Genomic DNA, 22,892 nt, shown 5'->3' with positions numbered 1-22,892 from the left:
GTTGTCAATCTAATATTCAATAACCCAAGATGTACATCTAGCGTAGAAGAAATACAGGTAGTCCCCGGGTTACAAACGAGTTCCGTTCCTATGTTGGCGACGTAAACGTTAAGTCACCCTACAAAATAGCAATCCAAAAAGTCCAATAAGTGTTGTACAGTATTTTGTTTAATGGTGGACACACTGCCGTCTGGTGGCAGCGTTGTGTCTGGCTGGACTGGATAAAGGAGAGTTGTGCTTTGATTTGGCCCACATAAGGCTGTAAATAGTTTCAGCTAATATATTATGTTTGTATGCATTTGTAATTAAAAGATTACAGCTACAGTTTGTAGAGTTACGGTTGAGGAATTTGCTATGAGAATTGTAAATACCTTAGCATTCGTAACATTTAAGCAAGCGGATTTTTGTTAGGCAATTTAGGCTAATTTAATCTACTAAATTTACATATTGATCAGACTGGATGGACATTTGAACACCAGCTGTTTTGTGTCAAGTGTTTTATTATTAAAATATGTGTCGTTTTGAACATAAGTGTACATATGTGTGTTAAAGCTTTACAAATTGTCAAAGGTGAAGGATGTCAAAAGCTTCAAAAAGCACAATTGCCTTGTTTGTTGTCTGTAAATCTGAACAACTTCACGTTTAGTGAGGACGAAACACGTCATATTAATAAAGTAGGGCTGTCAAACGATTAAAATTTTTAATCGAGTTAATTACAGCTTAACAATTAATTAATCATAATTAATCGCAATTCACACCATCTATAAAATATGCCATATTTTTCTGTAAATTATTGTTGAAATGGAAAGATAAGACACAAGACGGACATATACATTCAACATACGGTACATAAGTACTGTATTTGTTTATTATAACAATAAATCAACAAGATGGCATTAACATTATTAGCATTCTCTTAAAGCGATCCAAGGATAGAAAAACTTGTAGTTCTTAAAAGATAAATGTTAGTACAAGTTATAGAAATTTTATATTAAAACCCCTCTTAATGTTTTCGTTTTATTCAAATTTGTAAAATTTTCAATCAAAAATAAACTAGTAGCTCGCCATTGTTGATGGCAATAATTACACCATGCTCACTCCCGAAACCCATAAAATCATTTGGACCCAAGCGCCAGCAGAGGGCGCCAAACAACAAAAAACAAGTCACAAGCGGACATTATACTACTGTCATTTTAATCAGTTTGAGCGGGGCATGTGCGCTAATTGCGTCAAATATTTTAACGTGATTAATTAAAAAAATTAATTACCGCCCTTTAACGCGATAATTTTGACAGCCCTATAATAAAGTAAAGTAAAAAATAAGATACTGTGAGGTACAATTAGGTAATGTTTACACGCAGACCCCCCCCCCCCCCCCCCAAAAAAAAAACGACTGGAGATAAAATGGCGGACGAGACTCCTGCGTCGTAAAGTCGAAGTCGCTCGTCGTTACCCGGGGACTACCTGTAATGCTAAAGGAAAACCAATGTTCTTAAGTGCTCGCAAGTGTTTAGCGTTTTTTTTTCACTCAAACTCATCTTCCCTGTTTAGAAGAACAAAAGCTGTTTGGTGATCTATTAGTCTTGGGAGGAGCAACCTTGTATGGAATGTCCTTCGTCTGTGAGGAGTACATAGTGAAGAACCTGAGCCGCGTGGAGTTCCTAGGCATGATGGGACTCTTTGGGTCGTTTTTCAGTGGAATCCAACTGTGAGTGAATATTTGAATCTTCTGAAACGTCACTGTACAGTATTCTACAGCTCATATATACTGTCTTTTTTAATAATTGACACAAGATAATAATCTGATTGGCACACATTAAAACTGTTTATTCACAGAGCGAGCGTAAGACAGGGTAAGTGCATTACTGAACTGGTCTGTATCCAAGACAAAAACATTGATGGCGATAAAGATCTTAAAATTGTTGAAAGCTTTGATAGTAGAAAAACAGGAAAAAAAACGGAAAATACGACATAACGCTAACGTTTAGCGTAGAACTTGACAGAGCGATGTTTTGTTGACACTAGGGGTGTAACTGTACACACAAGTCACAGTTCGGTACGTATCTCGGTATGTGGGTCACAGTTCGATACGGGTTCAGTACAACAGGGGGGAAAAAAAGACATCACAGCATTTAAAAGTTTGCACTGTATATCAAATTTTCTACAGTGCCTTAAAGACACCACGTGATTGAACAAGCTGGCGTGAAGCTAGAATGGCAAGCTTGCGTCTGATTGGTATAATGGAGTCATTTGATTATTTATGCGACGTCTCATTGGTGAAATCAGTAGAGCTACCCTTAGTATCGCTGGCTAAAAAAAAAAAAGAAATCTAATATATAAAATAAAGAGGAAAAATGTGAAAAACTCTTGGGCAGCCCAAAGTAGCGGAGTAAAAGTAGTTTTATATTCACAAATCTACTCTAGTAAAAAGTACAGCTCTGTAAAACGACTTTTAGAAGTACATTTTTCTCAGAAAGTTACTCAAGTAAATGTAACGGAGTACATGTAACACGTTACTACCCACCTCTGCTCTGAAGCAACCGCGCTGCATTATGGTAATGGACATAATGCAAAAAATGATTCACACAGATTAATGCTATGCTAACTGGGATGCAGGTTGGACTTTTAGTATCAAAATTAGTGGTGTTTCCCCCACCTCCACAACATTGATGTCTTTTTACATTGCTTACAGTGGCTTGTGCTGGCCACACAAAAAAAACTTCTCTACCCCCTGTGAAGTGGAGACCACCTCCTGCGATCTACCTAAACAGCGGGAGGGAAGGTGCAGCATAACCTCATATTTCCCCACACAACATAATTAACTATGTACATTTATTGTATACAGAACATATCTATATGGCAGAAAACACTCAGGTGACGTGAAGTTCCGCTCTGAGACCCCCAATTTGGCCAAATTTCAAAACTAGCATATTTGCATGTGCGATACATTATTGGAAAGCTTAAAGTCTCAATTTTCTGGGGAAGAAACATTTTGAACAGGAGGGCATTTAAAAAAAATAAAAATAAACAGCAAAACCCTATCTGGAGGTGAGAGCACATGAGAGCAGAATTACAGACGCCATGACTTTAACGAGATATTATCGGGTACTTACCTTGTTTTGACCCAAAAACTCCATTTAGCGTGCATCACTGAGTGTCAAGACAGCTGTGAATGGCCAGAGCCGGATTTTGGGGGTATTTTATGGGTGAAACAAGGTAATATAACAAGGGTCGCGATGCAGAAATCACAGACATCAAGGAGTGGTCGAGATGTTCTTTTTCATATATTAACCCTTTTAAATGTTTTTTTTCAATTTTTCTTTGTCTGGATCGATTATTTATCATCTAACATATCAGAGAAAATGCGACAGTAACAAAACAATACAATTAAGCGATAGGAGGTAGATATCTGTGACTTTTTTACAGACACCATTTTTTTCATTGTGACGACATTTGTTTAAAAGTTTAAAATATGTGAGTGAATAATTTTTTAAAGTCGTTTTTTTTCCCCCCCAAATTAAATATTAGGCATCAATTAATGATTCTAAGCTAAAAATGACATGTTTTGAATAATATAAGTAATTACCTCCATTTTATGGCTGGGTTGAAACAAAAGCGATTGCGCGACGTCTGTAAACGGGGATTTTCAGGGTAAAACAGACATATTAAAAATAGTTTGGGGGCTTAATGCACCATGAATCAGCTATGGCAGCATATAGACATATTGTTCTATCAAACACAACAGTTGTTTTGCCTTAAAATACAGCAGTTTCTTTTTTAAAAAAGTGCAAGAGCAGAAACTGCTTTTTTAGTCTTCTCTGTGTTTTCCGCCATATTATATATTTATACAGTATATATATATATATATATATATATATATATATATTTTTTTTTTTTAATGCCGCGAGCTTCCCACCAAGCATCACGTTACAATGAAAATTAGAGGAAAACTTTGCACGTCTTGTTACAGTGTGTGCCACTGAATCTACAGCTTGCGCCCTTAAAATTTTAACTTAGAGACCACGGTGCTCCTAGTAAAAATGTTAGTCGGGAGCCCTGCTCTTATTATTGTCACATTCAAGCTGTAGCGGCAATAAAGGACGAAAACACTTTTGCACAAGGATAGGGAGTGACACACAATTTAAGCACATGAGGAACGGGGCACAGGTGGGAACAACAGGTAATCACAATTAGAGACAGATGAGGCAGCAGGAAGGGTGAGTGGTGGAAACAGGAGGGTGAGGCTTCAAAATAAAACAGGACGAGACACGGCATTAAACCGTGCTAGGACAGAACCCTCCCCCTGGCGTGACAATTCTACTCATTTAATACAGTGGTGCAAATAAGTATTTAGTCAACCACTAATTGTGCAAGCTCTCCCACTTGAAAAAATATAGAGAGGCCTGTAATTGTCAACATGGGTAAACCTCAACCATGAGAGACAGAATGGGGGGGGGCGGGGGGCTGGGGGGGGGGGGGCGAAAATCACATTGTTTGATTTTTAAAGAATTTATTTGCAAATCATGGTGGAAAATAAGTATTTGGTCAATACAAAAAGTTCATCTCAATATTTTGTTATGTACCCTTTGTTGGCAATAACGGAGGCCAAACGTTTTCTGTAACTCTTCACAGGCTTTTCACACATTGTTGCTGGTATTTTGGCCCATTCCTCCATGCAGGTCTCCTGTAGAGCAGTAATGTTTTGGGGCTGTCTGTTAAGGCAAGGTAGGCAAAGTTGATTTGGACCAAAATGCGAGCCGGAAACAGATGAAGTGTGAAGTGGTATTTATTGTACAAGGACAGAGTGTTGAGCAGCTGGTGGGTTGAATGGTCAATGGCTGTGGCTGCGAGGGCTTTGATGGGTGGGTGTCCTGATGACAAAAAACAGAATTAGTAAAAAGTTCAAAGACCAGAGTCACAAACTACAAGCTTAGTTGGCCGATGTACCAATGGTGACTGGCAGAATCATCTGGCACCTGCTTGCTGCCCAGGCCGCTCCTTAAAAGCAGAGTTGATTGTGATGAGCTGCAGGTGCACTCCCAGGTCTGCCAAGGTTGAGCTCATGCCACATAAAACAGGAAGTGTAACAACAATAAAAGCCAGTAGAGGGGAGTGTGGGCTAGGACCACCACAGTACCCCCCCCTCAACGGACGCCACCGGGCGGCCTGCCCGGCTTTCCAGGGTTGGCGGCATAGAAGTCCCGCAAGAGGGACGGGTCCAGAATGAGGCTACGAGAAATCCATGACCTCTCCTCAGGGCCATAGCCCACCCAGTCCACCAGGAACTGGAATCCACGGCCGCGAGGCCGGACATCAAGAATCCTAGAGACTGCAAAAGCGGGGTGGCCATCAATGAGAAGGGGCGGGGGAGGTGCAACGGCAGGAGGACACAGGTCACTGGAGGAAACTGGCTTGAGAAGGGAAACGTGAAAGGTGGGGTGGACATTCATGGATGCCGGGAGGTCCAACCGAACGGCAGATGGGTTGATGATCTTTGCTATTTTGTACGGGCCCACGAAGCGGGGGGCCAGTTTGCGTGACTCTACCTGCAGGGGGAGGTCCCGGGCGGACAGCCAGACCTCCTGTCCCACCTTGTATTCTGGGGCTGGTGAACGATGGAGATCGGCCAGTCTCTTGTTTTTCTCAGCGGTGCGAGCGAGGGCAGCCCTTACAGTCTTCCAGATTTCCCTAATCCTGCTGACATGGTCCTTCACAGCAGGAACGGCTATCTCCTTTTCCTGCTCTGGGAACAATGGAGGCTCAAATCCATTACAAGCCATGAAAGGGGACATACCAGTGGCCGAGCAGATGAGTGAATTATGGGCATACTCAACCCAAGGAAGGAAAGTGCTCCAGGAGACCGGATGGTGGGCGGTAATACAACGCAGAGCAGCTTCTAGGTCCTGATTTGCCCTTTCTGTCTGGCCGTTGGTCTGGGGATGGTATCCCGAAGAGAGACTGGCTGTCGCCCCCACCGCCTTGCAGAACTCTCTCCACACCACCGAGGTGAACTGGGGACCACGGTCTGAAACGATGTCTAAGGGGATGCCATGAAGCCTGAAAACATGCTTGACCAAGAGATTTGCAGTTTCAAGAGCAGAGGGTAGTTTGGGAAGGGGAACATAGTGAACGGACTTGGAAAAACGATCGATAACGGTAAGTATAACTGTGTTACCTTCAGAGGGAGGAAGACCGGTTACAAAATCAACTGCGATGTGGGACCAAGGTCGACTGGGAACAGGGAGAGGGCGTAACAGACCAGTGGGTGGCTGATGGGAGGCCTTCCCTCGAGCACAGACAGTGCAGGCATTGACAAAGTTGCGGGTATCTTTGGCCATACCAGGCCACCAGAACGATTGTTGGAGGAAGCAGAGGGTCCTATGGATACCAGGGTGGCAGGTTAGCTTGGACGAATGGCCCCATTCCAGGACTTGAGACCGCACGCCAGATGGGACATATAGGCGGTTTGGGGGACCGTTTCCTGGATCTGGATCCGCCTTTTGAGCTTCCCTGACCAGTGATGTGATCTCCCATCTAGCTGCACCGACCACGCAGGCCGAGGGGAGAATGGGCCCAGGGTCTTCTGTGTCCAGATTTGGAGAATGTAACCGTGATAGTGCATCAGCTTTACCATTGCGTGAACCTGGGCGGTATGAAAGTGTAAAATTGAACCGGGCAAGAAACAGTGACCATCGGGCTTGTCGGGGGTTAAGACGCTGTGCGGATTGGATGTACGAGAGGTTCTTGTGATCTGTCCAGATTAAGAAAGGGATCTTAGCACCTTCCAGCCAGTGACGCCATTCTTGTAGGGCCAAAACAACCGCCAGCAATTCGCGGTTGCCCACATCATAATTTCTCTCGGCAGGGCTCAGCCGCCGGGAAAAAAAGGCACATGGATGCAATTTCTAGGTAGTGGGATCCCGCTGGGACAAAATAGCCCCTACCCCAGCGTCGGATGCATCCACTTCCACCACAAATTGGCGTGAGGTGTCTGGGTGTTTGAGGATAGGGGCAGAGGTGAAGAGGGACTTCAAATGTGAAAAGGCGTTACCTGCGGCTTCAGACCAGGCAAAGGGGTGTTTGGTGGAAGTGAGTTGGGTCAGAGGGAGTGCCACCTTGCTGTAGTCCCTAATGAAGCGACGATAGAAATTGGCAAAACCCAAGAATCTCTGTAGCTCTTTACGGGTAATGGGAGTAGGCCAGTCAACGACTGCCTTTATCTTTATCGGGTCTGGTTGGAGTTGGCCCTGGGCGATGATGTAGCCCAAAAAGCTCACTGATGACACGTGGAACTCGCACTTCACTGGTTTGACGTAAAGCCGGTTCTCCAAAAGTCGCTGCAGGACCATCCTGACGTGATGGCGATGGTCCTCTAGGGAACGGGAAAACACAAGTATATCGTCAAGGTAAATAAACACAAAGCGATTCAGAATGTCTCTGAACAGGTCGAACATGAGTCTTTGAAATACAGCGGGGGCATTTGTTAGACCAAAGGGCATTACTAGGTATTCAAAATGACCTAGGGGAGTGTTGAACGCAGTCTTCCATTCGTCCCCCTCACGGATTCGGACGAGGTGATATGCAGTTCGGAGATCCAGCTTGGTAAAGAACCTGGCATGACTGAAGGGCTCAAAAGAAGGGTCAATTAGAGGCAAAGGGTACTTATCCTTTATTGTTATTTGGTTTAGGCTGTGGTAATCAATGCAGGGGCGGAGAGTGGAATCCTTTTTCTCCACAAAGAAAAAACCGGCACCGACTGGAGAGGAAGAGGGGCGTATGATACCAGAAGCCAAAGAGTCTCTGATGTATTCTTCCATGGCTGCTCTTTCAGGACCGGATATGTTGTAGAGTCTGCTCGATGGAAGGGGAGCCCCTGGCAGGAGATCAATTGCACAGTCATAGGGGCGATGGGGAGGCAGAGTGTGGGCGAGGTCCTTGCTGAACACTGTAGCCAGGTCATGGTATTCAGGGGGCACATTGGTGAGGTCAGGAGGCACTGGCAGACAGGTTGGCTTTCTTACCGGTCTACCAAGTGGGTGCGCCAAGCCAAGACATTCCAAGTGGCAGCGATTGCTCCATCCCACGATCTTTCCCTCCGTCCAGTTGATGTTTGGGTTGTGGTGTTTTAGCCAGGGGAGACCAAGGATGACATGTGCTACTGGTGAGGAGATAATAAACAATTGAATTAGTTCATGATGATTTCCCGAGACCTTGAGCATGAGAGGGATGGTGCGATGGGTTACCGAAAACAGCTTTCTACCGTCCACGGCTTCCACTACTTTCGGGGCACTGAGGGGTTCGAGAGGGATTTTGGCTTTGTTTGCAAAGCTTTCGTCCATGAAACTGTCGTCAGCACCTGAATCAATGAGAACCTGAAGTGGCTTAGCGTCCAAATCATGGGAGATGCTAGCAGCGAGTACGAGTCATGACAGAAGGCGAGGATCTGAGGACTTTAGGCTTACTAGCGGGCTCTTTCCCTGGTGAGCCCTGTCTTGTGACTGTGCTGAGCAGGAGATCGCATAGTGTCCAGTTTGTCTGCAGTAAGAGCAAGGGTTATCTTGGCGGCGCTCGTCCGGAGCTAACTGGGTTCGCCCAAGGTGCGTGGGCTCCTTCAAAGGAGAAGGGAGTGTCAGTGTCGGAGCGGCCTCACGGGGTGGGTTGACTGCACCAGCCGATGGTGACGCGAGTGGCGGGAATGGACATGATTTGTTTGCTTTCTCCCTCCTACGTTCCCTGAGGCGATTATCTATTCTTATAGCTAGGGTAATTAGCTCTTCTAGGGTGGAAGGTACATCCTGTGTTGCTAGTATGTCCTTGATATCGTCTGCCAAATTGCGTGAGAAAATTGAGACCAAGGCAAGCTCGTCCCAGCCACTTTCTGCGGCCAAAATACGAAACGCGACTGAAAAGTCTGCCACTGATTTAGAACCCTGCTGGAGGGAGAAGAGGCGGTTTCTGGCCTCTCTCCCACGAACAGGGTGATCAAATACCCTGCGGAGTTCCCTGGAAAAGGCCTCAAAAGTATTTAACATAGGCGAGTTTCTCTCCCAAAGTGCCGTCGCCCACTGACCAGCCTTTCCCCTTAACAGATTAATGCAAAAAGCAACCCTGGCAGCATCAGAAGCATAACTAGAAGGCTGCATATTAAACACTAGATTGCAATTGAGCAAAAAACGACTGCAAGAGCCCAACTCCCCCGAATAACATTCAGGGGTTGGAATGAATACGTTCGGCTGAGGGGGGCTCGGTAGGCCACCTGTCGGACTACTCACGGATTCAGTAGAACCGGCCCTGGATGGCGGGGAGAGCTGTGTCTTGACCTGCTGCAAGTCCATGGCAATTGTCCTGAGTATTTCCCCAAGGCTACATAGCACTTGCTCATGCTTGCCCAGCATGATTCCCTGGTGTCCGAGGGCCTCCTGGAAGGTGTCAGCGGTCGCTTGGTCCATTTTTAGTGGCCAGATGATTATGTTAAGGCAAGGTAGGCAAAGTTGATTTGGACCAAAATGCGAGCCGGAAACAGATGAAGTGTGAAGTGGTATTTATTGTACAAGGACAGAGTGTTGAGCAGCTGGTGGGTTGAATGGTCAATGGCTGTGGCTGCGAGGGCTTTGATGGGTGGGTGTCCTGATGACAAAAAACAGAATTAGTAAAAAGTTCAAAGACCAGAGTCACAAACTACAAGCTTAGTTGGCCGATGTACCAATGGTGACTGGCAGAATCATCTGGCACCTGCTTGCTGCCCAGGCCGCTCCTTAAAAGCAGAGTTGATTGTGATGAGCTGCAGGTGCACTCCCAGGTCTGCCAAGGTTGAGCTCATGCCACATAAAACAGGAAGTGTAACAACAATAAAAGCCAGTAGAGGGGAGTGTGGGCTAGGACCACCACACTGTCGTTGGGCAACACGGACTTTCAACTCCCTCCACAGATTTTCTATGGGGTTGAGATCTGGAGACTGGCTAGGCCACTCCAGGACCTTGAAATGCTTCTTACAAAGCCACTCCTTTGTTGCCCTGGCTGTGTGTTTGGGATCATTGTCATGCTGAAAGACCCAGCCACGTCTCATCTTCAATGCCCTTGCTAATGGAAGGAGATTTTCACTCAAATCTCTCGTTACATGGCCCCATTCATTCTTTCCTTTACACAGATCAGTCGTCCTGGTCCCTTTGCAGAAAAACAGCCCCAAAGCATGATGCTTGCACCCCCATGCTTCATAGTGGGTATGGAGTTCTTCGGATCCAATTCAGTATTCTTTCTCCTCCAAACACGAGAACCTGTGTTTCTACCAAAACGTTCTATTTTGGTTTCACCTGACCATAACACATTCTCCCAATCCTCTTCTGGATCATCCAAATGCTCTATAGCGAACCGCAGACGGGCCTGGATGTGTACTGGCTTCAGTAGGGGGACATGTCTGGCAGTGCAGGATTTGAGTCCCTGGCGGTGCATTGTGTTACTGATAGTAGCCTTTGTTACTGTGGTCCCAGCTCTCTGTAGGTCATTCATTAGGTCCCCCCGTGTGGTTATGGGATTTTTGCTCACCGTTCTTGTTATCATTTTGACGCCGCGGGGTGAGATCTTCCACGGAGCCCCAGATCGAGGGAAATTATCAGTGGTCTTGTATGTCTTCCATTTTCTAACAATTGTTCCCACAGTTGATTTCTGTACACCAAGCGTTTTACCCATTGAAGATTCAGTCTTCCCAGCCTGGTGCAGGTCTACAATTTTGTCGCTGGTGTCCTTCGACAGCTCTTTGGTCTTGGCCATAGTGGAGTTTGGGGTGTGACTGACTGAGATTGTGGACAGGTGTCTTTTATACCGATAATGAGTTAAAACAGGTGCAATTAATACAGGTAATGAGTGGAGCCTCGTTAGACCTCTTTGACAGCCAGAAATCTTGCTTGTTTGTAGGTGACCAAATACTTATTTTCCACTCTAATTTGGAAATAAATTCTTTAAAAATCAAACAATGTGATTTTCTGTTTTTTTTTTTCCACATTCTGTCTGTCATGTTTGAGGTTTACCCATGTTGACAATTCGTCCACCTCTCTAATCTTTCCAAGTAGGAGAACTTGCACAATTGGTGGTTGACTAAATACTTATTTGCCCCACTGTACATCTATCTTTCCTTTCTCTAAGATGAAGGGAGCAAGGCTGTCATATATTTGTTGCAAATTACGTGATATGGATAGATACTGTGTCCCTCGAATTCTGTGGCGCAACTAGGTACGATGAACTCTTTTGTAATATTGGCAATAATCCTGTTACGCTCGTCCTTCTGAAGAGCAATAACCTTTTGCAAAAACAGACGATGCTCATATGCTTCCTTTAAAACCCTAAATACTGTATAGTTCAGACCATCTCCTATCCCTGCCAGAAACATTAATTTGTGTTCTGCGCAGGTTCCATCTGCCAAGAACCTTGGTCTTTTGAGAACAGGAAGTAGTTGTTTTTGTATTCAGTATATGGCATCTAGAGTGAGTATGCTGTGTTGCAGGGCCATAATGGAACACAAGGAGCTGCTGAAGCTTCCCTGGGACTGGCAGATTGGTAAGTATTTTTTTCTGTTGGCCTCTATTGGAGTTTTGAAATGTGAGTACATTTTATTGTGTAAGAAATCATCTCCCCTATTGTTATGGCAGGTCTTCTCTATGTGAGCTTCAGTGCCTTCATGTTCACCCTCTACAGCTTCATGCCGCTGGTCATGATGAGAACAAGTGCCACCTTTATCAGCCTCTCTCTGCTCACAGCTGACCTGTACACTCTTTTCTGTGGCCTATTCCTCTTTCATTACAAGGTAACGGTGGCTACACTTACGTCTTCCTCTTCTACTGCAGTGGTACCTCTGCTTACAAACGTCTCTACATTGAGAATTTTCAGGTTACGACACGCTTCAACGGCAAAATATTGCCTCTTGTCACGAAAGAAATTTCAGGATACGAAAGACAAAAATACAGTCTGGGCTGCTATTCGCAGCACCCAGAGTTTTCTGAACGTAACATACAGTACTTATAGGTGCTCTGCCATTGGCTATTGCCTAGCATTCCAATTGGCTAAGAGGTACACTACCTCTACTGTATGTGTATGTGTGTATCCCAGCGTCCTCTTCAATCGCCCCTTGTGTTCTGACAGCTTTACATGAATGAACGAGCTGACCCCACTTGAAAATTAATGATGACATCTGTAACCACACTTGATTAAATCTGGATGAACAGATTGAAGAGTGCCATGATGACCCAAATGAGTAGCTTGGATGTGGACGGTAAGCTGAAACTTATCAACAGCAGGAGTCTCTACAAGAATTTTTAACACATTAAGGATTATCTACCAAAGATAACAAAGGCTCTGACTTTAATTTACATGGATATAACATGGCACAAATGAATCGGGCATCTAAGGGGGGAGGGGGTGTTGCAATTATGATTGACAATCTCCTGGAATGTATTACAATTGAGCTCCTTATCCCCAATTGTCATATGATGTATGTAACTGTACCATGTCTGATTTAGTGACGAGATTTGTCGTTCACTTGAGTAAACGAATCCATTCCGGTTCGTTCAGTAAAAAGATTCGTTCAAACAAATCGTTCAACGAATCGTTCGCCCCCCCTCATATCCCTACCCGCCCAAATGAATCGTTCGGTTAGTGAACGGGAAGTGACGTTGCCGAACGAATCACCAAAGACCGCTTCGCAGTATAACTGAACGGGAAGTGACATTGCTTGGTCCCTCCCTCTCTTCCACATTGACCACTCGTCGTAGTTTCAGAAATGAGTGACAGGCGGTATCATTCTGCTTTCACAGACAGCCTCGTCTCCCTCCTGCTGCTGCAAAAGCGAGGGAGAACTTCCGCGTCGTCTGTCCTAGTTCTATGGGCTCAAAGTCATGGCTCGTGCTTGCATTTCGATTTAGGACACGGTTAAACATTTTCCTTTTGTGAGGGGAGTAGGGGGCGGGGGCGCACGGACTTTCTTTAGCAGGTTCTTGATCACACATACATATACAGCATGTTTGCTGTCACGAAAATAAAAATACATCGAAAGTTTAATTTCTGAATATGGAACGACCAACACATCATATTTACATCTCGCTCTGTTGTATTTTTGTTTTTTAGTATTAAGATGATCGTGTTGAATTTTTGCACTGGTATTAATAAATAAAATAATCCGGTCAGCTCCCCTGTCGTCCCCGCATCTCAGATCGTCAAATGCTGACGAGAAATAATTGTTTGCTCTTTACGATGTCGCCTTTCTACTCTCATTAGTCTGTTAAGAAAAATGTAGACATATTGCGACATCTCCCGTGTCCGCGTGCTTTGTTTTTGGGCGCTTGAGTAGCACATGATGGACGGATTGACATAATTTGTCAAACCAACCAACACCTGACACAAAAAAAAAAAAAAAAAAACACTCGGAAAAAAATTACATGTATATACAGTTTCATTGCAAATCAGTATTATGGTGATCATATTGTTTTTTTGCACTGGTATTAATAAATAAAATAATCCAGTCAGCTCCCCTGTCGTCCCCGCATCTCAGATCGTCAAATGCTGACGAGAAATAATTGTTAGCTCTTTACGATGTCGCCTTTCTACTCTCATTAGTCTGTTAAGAAAAATGTAGACATATTGCGACATCTCCCGTGTCTGCGTGCGTTGTTTTGGGCGCTTGAGTAGCACATGATGGACGGATTGACATAATTTGTCAAACCAACCAACACCCGACACGCTGACACGAAAAAAAAAATAAAACACTCGGGAAAAAATTGACATGTATATACAGTTTCATTGCAAATCAGTATTATGGTGATCATACTAAATATTTTTTTCTGTGCACATATGAGGTAAATATCGCTGCCATGAAGCCTCCATATAGTGACAGTTCTCTGCCCGCTTCACTGCCGTCACGCGACCACAGCTCAGCTTTTGCTTGCCTCGTAGCTACCCGTGTTTTAAATTACTGTAAATTTGATAGTATGTCGTCATAGGCAGTCACGAGTTTGTTGAGAAAAGTACTACTCTAAACAATGCTTGCTAGATTTGTGTGGTGTTTTTGTCTGTTTGAGCAGCATTTGATAGGCTCCACGTTAACAAATATGTGACATAGTCATTTCCTTTCATTTTCTGATTCGTTCACCGCATAGTCATTACTGGAAAATCAAGTTAGCAGCAAGCTAGGTCAGGAACCGGAGGACCGAGTCACTGAACGGGAAGTGACAAAACTCAGTCTTGCCCCCCTGCCTGCACGCTGGCTGCTTATTGGCCACACGTGGACGTGAGTGACAAACGCCCTGATTCTGTTTCCGCTCCCTCCCCTGCCCGCGATGAGGCTGGCGTCTGATTGGTCGTGTGCGATGTCAGAAGACGCTGCCGCTTGCTCAACGCCCTCCCACGCAGCGAACAAGCACCACCTTCATAGAACGAATCAGTGCAGATGATGATTAGTTCGGTCTCGTTCACCAAAACAATTCGTTCAAAAAGAACGAATCGTTCGCGACCGATACAACACTAGTCTGATTGTGCGTCTTTAGGTGTATGGGGGGACGGGAAACTGATAAGCATATGCTTCCTCCCGTCTGCCTTTGTCTTCTTCTTCGGTTCCTTCCTTCGGGCAAATCATATCACATTTGTAATTGTCAATGATTGTCAATGACGCCGATGATGATGACAATAAATATTTCATTCATTCAGTGTATTACCTTTAACTCTTTACTCCATTTTTTGTCTTTTACATTATGCACAACTCTCAGATGTCAGAATTTTGGGGGGCTTGATAAGTATTTGGGCATTTACATAAAAAACGCGTCTCTACTACTACTCTACTTCCAGAACCAATTAATTTTGTAAGTAGAAGTACCACTTAGGCCTGAACGATAAAAAAAAAAACTATTATTGTGAGTTTTGGGGGTTTGCAATATATTAAAACAAGACGATTTTCACCAGATAACTCTAACAGCTCTGTTTGGGATCGGCCTGAACGATATTGGAAAAAATTATCATTGTGATATACACTCACCGCCCACTTTATTAGGTACACCTGTCCGACTGCTCATTTACAATTTCTAATCAGCCAATCACATGGCGGCAACTCAGTGCATTTAGGCATGTAGATATGGTTTAAGACAATCTCCTGCAGTTCAAACCGAGCATCAGTATGGGGAAGAAAAGTGATTTGAGTGACTTTGAACGTGGCATGGTTGTTGGTGCCAGAAGGGCTGGTCTGAGTATTTCAGAAACTGCTGAGCTACTGGGATTTTCACACACAACCATCTCTAGGGTTTACAGAAAATGGTCCGAAAAAGAAAAAATATCCAGTGAGCGGCAGTTCTGTGGGCAGAAATGCCTTGTTCATGTCAGAGGTCAGAGGAGAATGGCCAGACTGGTTCGAGCTGATAGAAAGGCAACAGTGACTCAACCACCCGTTACAACCAAGGTAGGCAGAAGAGCATCTCTGAACGCACAGTGCGTCGAACTTTGAGGCAGATGGCCTACAGCAGCAGAAGACCACGCCGGGTGCCACTCCTTTCAGCTTAGACCAGGAAACTGAGGCTACAATTTGCACAAGCTCATTGAAATTGGACAATATTAGATTGGAAAAACGTTGCCTGGTCTGATGAGTCTTGATTTCTGTTGCGACATTCGGGTGGTAGGGTCAGAATTTGGCGTCAACAACATGAAAGCATGGATCCATCCTGCCTTGTATCAACGGTTCAGGCTGGTGGTGGTGGTGTAATGGTGTGGGCAATATTTTCTTGGCACTCTTTGGGCCCCTTGGTACCAATTGAGCATCGTTGGAACGCCACAGCCTACCTGAGTATTGTTGCTGACCATGTCCATTCCTTTATGACCACAATGTACCCAACTTCTGATGGCTACTTTCAGCAGGATAATGCGCCATGTCATAAAGCTGGAATCAACTCAGATTGGTTTCTTGAACATGACAATGAGTTCACTGTACTCCAATGGCCTCCATAGTCACCAGAACTCAATCCAATAGAGCATCTTTGGGATGTGGTGGAACGGGAGATTCGCATCATGGATGTGCAGCCGACAAATCTGCACCAACTGTGTGATGCCAAACTGTCAATATGGACCAAACTCTCTGAGGAATGCTTCCAGCACCTTGTTGAATCTATGCCACGAAGAATTGAGGCAGTTCTGAAGGCAAAAGGAGGTCCAACCCATTACGAGCATGGTGTACCTAATAAAGTGGCCGGTGAGTGTATATTGTCAAGTCTCCACACTCTTAACACCATACTTTTAATCACACAAACGAAGCATAAAGGATTGACACCATTTTTAATAAAAAACGGTTGACCTCAGATTGCCCGCTAAAAGAATTGTAAATATCTTAAAAATATAGCAGCTCAAACGGAACTTTTAACAGCACAAACGTAGCACAAAGAATTGACATCATTCTTATATAAATAACTTGTGTCTGTTGGAGGGGTCAACTTCACGGAGGTAGACCAAAACCTTACGCCAACCAAGCTGACAGCGTGCCTCTTAAACTGTGATAGCCTAAAATGTAAGTGAGGTAGGGGTAAAAAAAACAAATAGTGACAGATAAGGATAGGACCAGGTCATGGGACAAAAGTATTATAAAACTACAAAATAATCTGGTGGATTTATGTAAACTACAACAAATGGATGCAGTAGATACTTTATTCGTACGGCTATTTCCTAGCTCGGGGGGCGACTGTCAGAGAACCAGGAAATGTACACATTGTATGCCGTTTTGGTTGATCTTCATGAAATGGGTCTGAATACGATAAAATCCTAATCCCAAAATGCAGCACTAAAATGCCTTGTCTGTTTGGTGCTTGTGAGATGAGTGGGCACTGGGCATGTAGGGAGCACAAAGTGGGTAGATACTTGTATCATAAGGCATGGTATAACATCATACCGTCACCGAGCAGTTTGATTTTCACAAGTGATTACAATCAAATCACAAACCACATACTGTACATGACCAACTTCAACCAGTTTACACTAATCTGGCACGCCAGATTGACTGTTTCATATATCCGCCATGATTACTGTATATTCCAAATATCAATCTGGGCAAGACACAAGTCAGATCTGTTTCATGAGATAAAAAAAGAATATAAAGCTGCTGATTGGACGATGGCTCTCCTCGTCACACTCGTGAAAACATTGTTTCCCGTCAAAAAAAAAAAAAATTGGGGTGAAGTATTTTGCTCCTCTTTTAATAAGGAAATTACACTGCTGGCCAAAAGTATTGGCACCCCGGAAATTCTGTCAGATAATGCTCAATTTCTCTCCGAAAATTACTACAATTACAAATGCTTTTGGTAGTAATATCTTCATTTATTTTGCTTGCAATGAAAAAACACAGAAGGGAATTAAAAAAAAAAAAAAATCATTATCATTCTACACAATACTTCAAAAATAGGTCGGACAAAAGTATTGGCACCCTACGCTTAATACTTGGTAGCACAACCTTTAGACAAAATAACTGCTAACAACCGCTTCCGGTATCCATCATTGAGATTCTTAAAATGAACTGCTGGAATTTTAGACCATTTTTCTTTGGCCAACTGCTCCAGGTCTCTGAGATTTCAAGGGTGCCATTTTCAGATCTCTCCACAGGTGTTCTATGGGATTCAGGTCTGGGCTCAATGCTGGCCACTTTAGAAGTCTCCAGTGCTTTCTCTCAAACCATTTTCTAGTGCTTTTTGAAATGTGTTTTGGGTCATTGTCCTGCTGAAGACCCATGATCTCTGAGGGAGACCCAGCTTTCTCACACTGGGCCGTACATTATGCTGCAAAATCTGTTAGTACTCTTCAGACTTCATAATGCCATGCACACGGTCAAGCATTCCAGTGCCAGAGGCAGCAAAGCAACCCCAAAACATCAGTTAACCTCCGCCATGTTTGACGGTGGAGACCGTGTTCTTTTCTTTGAAGGCCTCGTTTTTTTTCCATCTAAAATCTATGTTCATGCATTTTCTTAAAAAGCTCTACTTTTGTTTCATCTGACCAGAGAACATTCTTCCAAAACGTTTTTGGCTTTCACAGGTAAGTTTAGGCAAACTCCAGCCTGGCTTTTTTATTTCTCTGGGTAAGAAGTGGGTAACTTACCATAGAGTCCCTTTTCAGTCAGACGCCGATGGATAGTACGGTTTGACACTGTTGTACCCTCGGAATGCAGGACAGCTTGAACTTGTTTGGATGTTAGTCGAGGTTCTTTATCCACCATCCGCACAATCTTTCGTTGAAATCTCTCGGCAATTTTTCTTTTCCGTCCACATCTAGGGAGGTTAGCCACAGTGCCGTGGGCTTTACACTTATTGATGATGACACTGCCCACGGTAGACATAAGAACATTCAGGTCTTTGGAGATGGACTTGTAGCCTTGAGACTGCCCATGCTTCCTCACATTTTTGCTTCATGAGTCCTCAGACAGTTCTTTGGTCTTCTTTCCTTTCTCCACGCTCAATGTGGTCCACACAATGACACAGGACAGAGGTTGAGTCAACTTTAATCCATTTTAACTGGCTGCACGTGTGATTTAGTTATTGCCACCACCTGTTATGTGCCACAGGTAAGTAACAGGAGCTGTTACTTACACAAATTAGAGAAGCATCACATGATTTTTCAAAGGGCGCCAATTCTTTTGTGTGGCCCATTTTTTGGAATTTTGTGTAAAATGATAATGATTTATTTTTTTCCATTCTATTTTGTGTTTTTTATTGCAAGCAAAATAATTGAAGATATTACTACCAAAACATTTGTAATTGTAATCAATTTCTGGGAGAAATTGAGCATTATCTGATGAAGTTGCAGGGATGCAAACACTTGCCAGCAGTGTAGTTAACCTTAGATTTGCCTGTATAAAGTCATATTCAGCATGAATAAACATTTCAGTCGTTTATTACAAAGTAAAACAAATAATTTATCTCAAATGTCTTTTGTTTGTGTGTTGCAGTTTTCCTGCCTCTATTTGTTGTCATTCTTCATCATCATCTTGGGCCTGGTGGTTTATTCCTCTACCTCCACCTACGTGGTTCAGGACCCCCGAGTCTACAAGCAGTTCAGGAACACTGCCAACCATCGTGCCAGTGACCTGCTCCTGCCCAGTAATGGAATCTTAGAGCCTTCTGTAGCATATACCAGTTTTCGCCCTGAATCAGGGGAGGAACCTACTTTAAGTGTAATATAAGATTATCTATGTCAGGGGTCGGCAACCTTCAACACTCAAAGGGCCATTTTGACCCAGTTTTCACGGAAAAGACAACACTGGGAGCAGCACACTCTTTTTGACATCTGAAATAAAGGTGTTAGGGGCGCCTATATCATGAGTCAGGAACCTTTTTGTCCGATTGAGACAAAAGAATCCACATTTTAAAGTGTGATTCTACAACTAAATTGCTGTACTGTATCTACAGTACATATACAGTGGTATGAAGAAGTATCTTAACCTTTTGGAATTTCTCACATTTCTGCATAAAATCACCATCAAATGTAATCTGATCTTTGTCAAAATCACACAGATGTAAAAACAGTGTCTGCTTTAAATAAAACCACCCAAACATTTATAGGTTTTCATATTTTATTGAGGATAGCATGCAAACAATGACAGAAGGGGGGAAAATAAGTTAGTGAACCATCTGCCAAAGGAGACTTAAAGAGCAATTGAAAGCAATTTTTACAAAACAAGTCAGGTGTGTACCCAATCACTGATGAGTGGTTTAAAGCTGCCTTGCCCACTATAGAGCACACACCTGGCAAGAATTGTCTTGATGAGAAGCATCATCTGACGTGCATCATGGCTCGGTCAAAAGAGCTGTCCAAACACCTGCGATCAAGGATTGTTGATTTGTAAACAGCTGGGAAAATATACAAAACCATCGCTAAAAGTGGATGTTCATAAATCGACAGTCAGAGAAGTTGTCTACAAATGGAGAGAGTTTGGCACTGGCGCTTTTCTCCCAATGAGAGGCCGTCCACCAAAGATGACGCAACGAGTTCAGCGCAGAATACTCAGAGAGGTAAAAAAGAACCCTAGAGTGTCTGCTAAAGACTTACAGAAATCACTGGCACAGTCCAATATCACTGTTAACGATATGTAAAACTATGGCCAAGAATGGTGTTCATGAGAGGACTCCACAGAGGAAGCCACTGCTGTCTAAAAAAAACCATTGTTGCTCGTTTAATGTTCGTAAAAAGGACACTCCACAAAGGTTTTGGCAAAATATTTTGTGGACTGATGAAACCAAAGCTGAATTGTTTGGGAGTAACACACAACATCATGTGTGGAGGAAAATTGGAACAGCTCACTAACATCAACACCTCATCCCCACCGTGAAGCATGGTGGAGGGAGCATCATGATTTGGGGCTGTTTTGCTGCCTCAGGGCCTGAACAACTTGCAATCTTTAATGGAAGATTGAATTCAAAAGTTTATCAGGATTTTTTGCAGGAAAACCTGAGGCCGTCTGTCAAACAGTTGAAGCTAAAAAAAGAAGATGGATGCTTCAACAAGACAATCCAAAGCACAGAAGTAAATCGACTTCAGAATGGTTTCAGAAGAACAAAATAGACGTTCTGGAGTGGCCAAGTCAAAGTCCAGACTGGTGATTTTATGCACAAATGTGAGAAATTCCAAAAGGTTCAGATTTTATCATACCACTGTACATACAGTGGCGCTTACGATATCTGTTAAAGGACTGCTGGTAGTCTGGGATTGGCTCTTGCAACACCACGACCCTCATGAGGATCAGCAGCATGGAAGCTGAATGAATGAATTAAGCTTCCCTTTATTAAGCAGAACCAGTCAGGTTGACTTTTAAATACACCTTTATTAATAGAGCACTCACACACGTCATGAATTCACCAACTATGTAAAGTGACAGTCAGAGGTGGGTAGCAACATGTTACATTTACTCCGTTACTTTTTGAGAAAAATTTACTTCTGTGAGTAGTACCATGCCATACTTTTTACTTTTACTTAAGTAGATTTGGGAAGAAGAAGCGCTACTCTTACTCCGCTACACTCGTCGTTACATTTTTCCTCTTTATCCTACATGCTTTTTTTTTCCCCGGCGATGCCAACAGTAGCTCTACCAGTTTCACCAATGAGACGTCACAACAATAATCACATGACTATTATACCAATCAGACTCAAGCAAAAAAGTATTTGAACCTTTTGGCATTTCCCACATTTCTGCATAAAATCACCATCAAATGTGATCTGGTCTTTGTCAAAATCGCACGGATGAAAAAACAGTGTCTGCTTCAACTAAAACCACCCCAACATTTATAGGTTTTCATATTTTAATGAGGATAATATGCAAAAATGGACAGAAGTGGAAAAAAATAAGTGAACCATCACATTTAATATGTCGTGGCCCGCCCTTTGGTAGCAATAATCAGATGCTTCCTGTAGCTGCAGTCCTCCCATGAAGACCATTCTTGGCCATAGTTTTACATATGGTTGATGTGTGCATAGAGATATTAGACTGTGCCAGTCTGTAAGTCTTTACCATACACTCTACGGTTCTTTTTTACCTCTTAGTATTCTGCACTGAACTCTTGGTGTCATCTTTGGTGGACAGCCCCTCCTTGGGAGTGAAGCAACAGTGCCAAACTCTTCCCATTTGTAGACAACTTCTCTGACTCTCGATTGATGAACATCCAGACGTTTAAATATGGTTTTGTATCTTCTTCCAGCTTTATACAAATCAACAATCCTTGATTGCAGGTCTTTAGACAGCTCTTTTAACCGAGTCATGATGCACATCAGACAATGCTTCTAATCAAGACAATACTTACCAGGTGTGTGTTTTATAGTGGGCAGGGCAGCTTTTATACCACTCATCAGTGATTGGGCACACACACCTGACTTAAATTGTTTGGTAAAAATTGGTTTTAATTGCTCTTTAAGTCTCCTTAGGCCAGGGGTCTCCAAACTGTTCCTCAAGGGCCGCTGTGGGTCCTATTTTTTTTCATACAGATCGACCATAGACAGTTTAACCAATGAGGTTTTTGCTAAAACAAGTAGCACCTGAATGCAATCAACTGATTACAATTGTAAAACAAAGGTGGTGCAAAGGTGTCGTCTTGTTTTGTTGGAACAAAATCCTGCACCCACTGCGGCCCTGTGTGGAATAGTTGAAAACCATTGCCTTGGGCAGAGGGTTCACTTCCTTACCCCCCCCCCCCTTCTGTCATTGTTTGCATGCTATCCTCATTAAAATATAAAAACCTATAAATGTTTGGGTGGTTTTAGTTAAAGCAGACACTGTTTTTTCATCTGTGTGATTTTGACAATGATCGGATCACATTGGATGGTGATCTTATGCAGAAATGTGAGAAATTCCAAAAGGTTCAGGTAGTTTTTCATGCCACTGTGTGATCATGGCTGATCCTATTTAATTACTTCGTCCCTAAAGCACTGTATTTTCTCCACTAGAGGGCACTCACGCTCTTTAGATCTCTTAGCTCTTTAGTCTCGCCGGAATTCAATGATTTTTTAAAAAAATTATTATTTAATTTTTTTTTTTTTGTTTAATGTGGTTTAGGGCTCTTTGATTTTGCATAACAAGAAAATGCAAAATTATTTTCTCTCAAACCCGATTTTCCGATATCAATTTTCCTACGACTTTCCTATTGGTGCGTTTGATGTGCCAATGCAGCGCTCACATTGGTTGTAAATAGTTGCTGATTGAATAATTGCTAAGCTTGATTCTTGGGTTTAATTCAGGGAAGCATACTGTTGTTAATCCTGGCTATTTATAGCAAGGTTAAAGTCGCGTTGACACACCATCGTGGCGCCGGCAGTACGTCTTGTGACGCTACAATATAGTATTCATTCATATAAATGAATATTTTTTTCGGGACATACGTATAAAGTTAAATATTGAAGTAGAA

The 22,892-nt window shown here is 43.2% G+C and overlaps 1 protein-coding gene across 4 annotated transcripts in view; it reads left to right on the top strand.

Annotated features, from left to right (window-relative positions):
• Nucleotides 1-22,186, top strand: part of slc35f1 (solute carrier family 35 member F1) — a 59,680-nt gene extending 37,494 nt beyond the window's left edge. For all 4 annotated transcript variants that reach the window (XM_057823241.1, XM_057823240.1, XM_057823239.1 and 1 more), the window contains 4 exons: nt 1,552-1,708; nt 11,498-11,550; nt 11,643-11,797; nt 18,950-22,186. In XM_057823241.1, coding sequence (XP_057679224.1) covers nt 1,552-1,708; nt 11,498-11,550; nt 11,643-11,797; nt 18,950-19,183 — 599 coding nt within the window. In that variant the 3' untranslated portion in view covers nt 19,184-22,186. The remainder of the gene's footprint in view (nt 1-1,551; nt 1,709-11,497; nt 11,551-11,642; nt 11,798-18,949) is intronic.
• The last annotated feature ends 706 nt before the right edge of the window (nt 22,187-22,892 follow it).

This window comes from Corythoichthys intestinalis, chromosome 19 (genome assembly GCF_030265065.1).
Source record: "Corythoichthys intestinalis isolate RoL2023-P3 chromosome 19, ASM3026506v1, whole genome shotgun sequence".
NCBI lineage: Eukaryota > Metazoa > Chordata > Actinopteri > Syngnathiformes > Syngnathidae > Corythoichthys > Corythoichthys intestinalis.
This window is presented reverse-complemented; position numbering and strand designations above follow the sequence as displayed.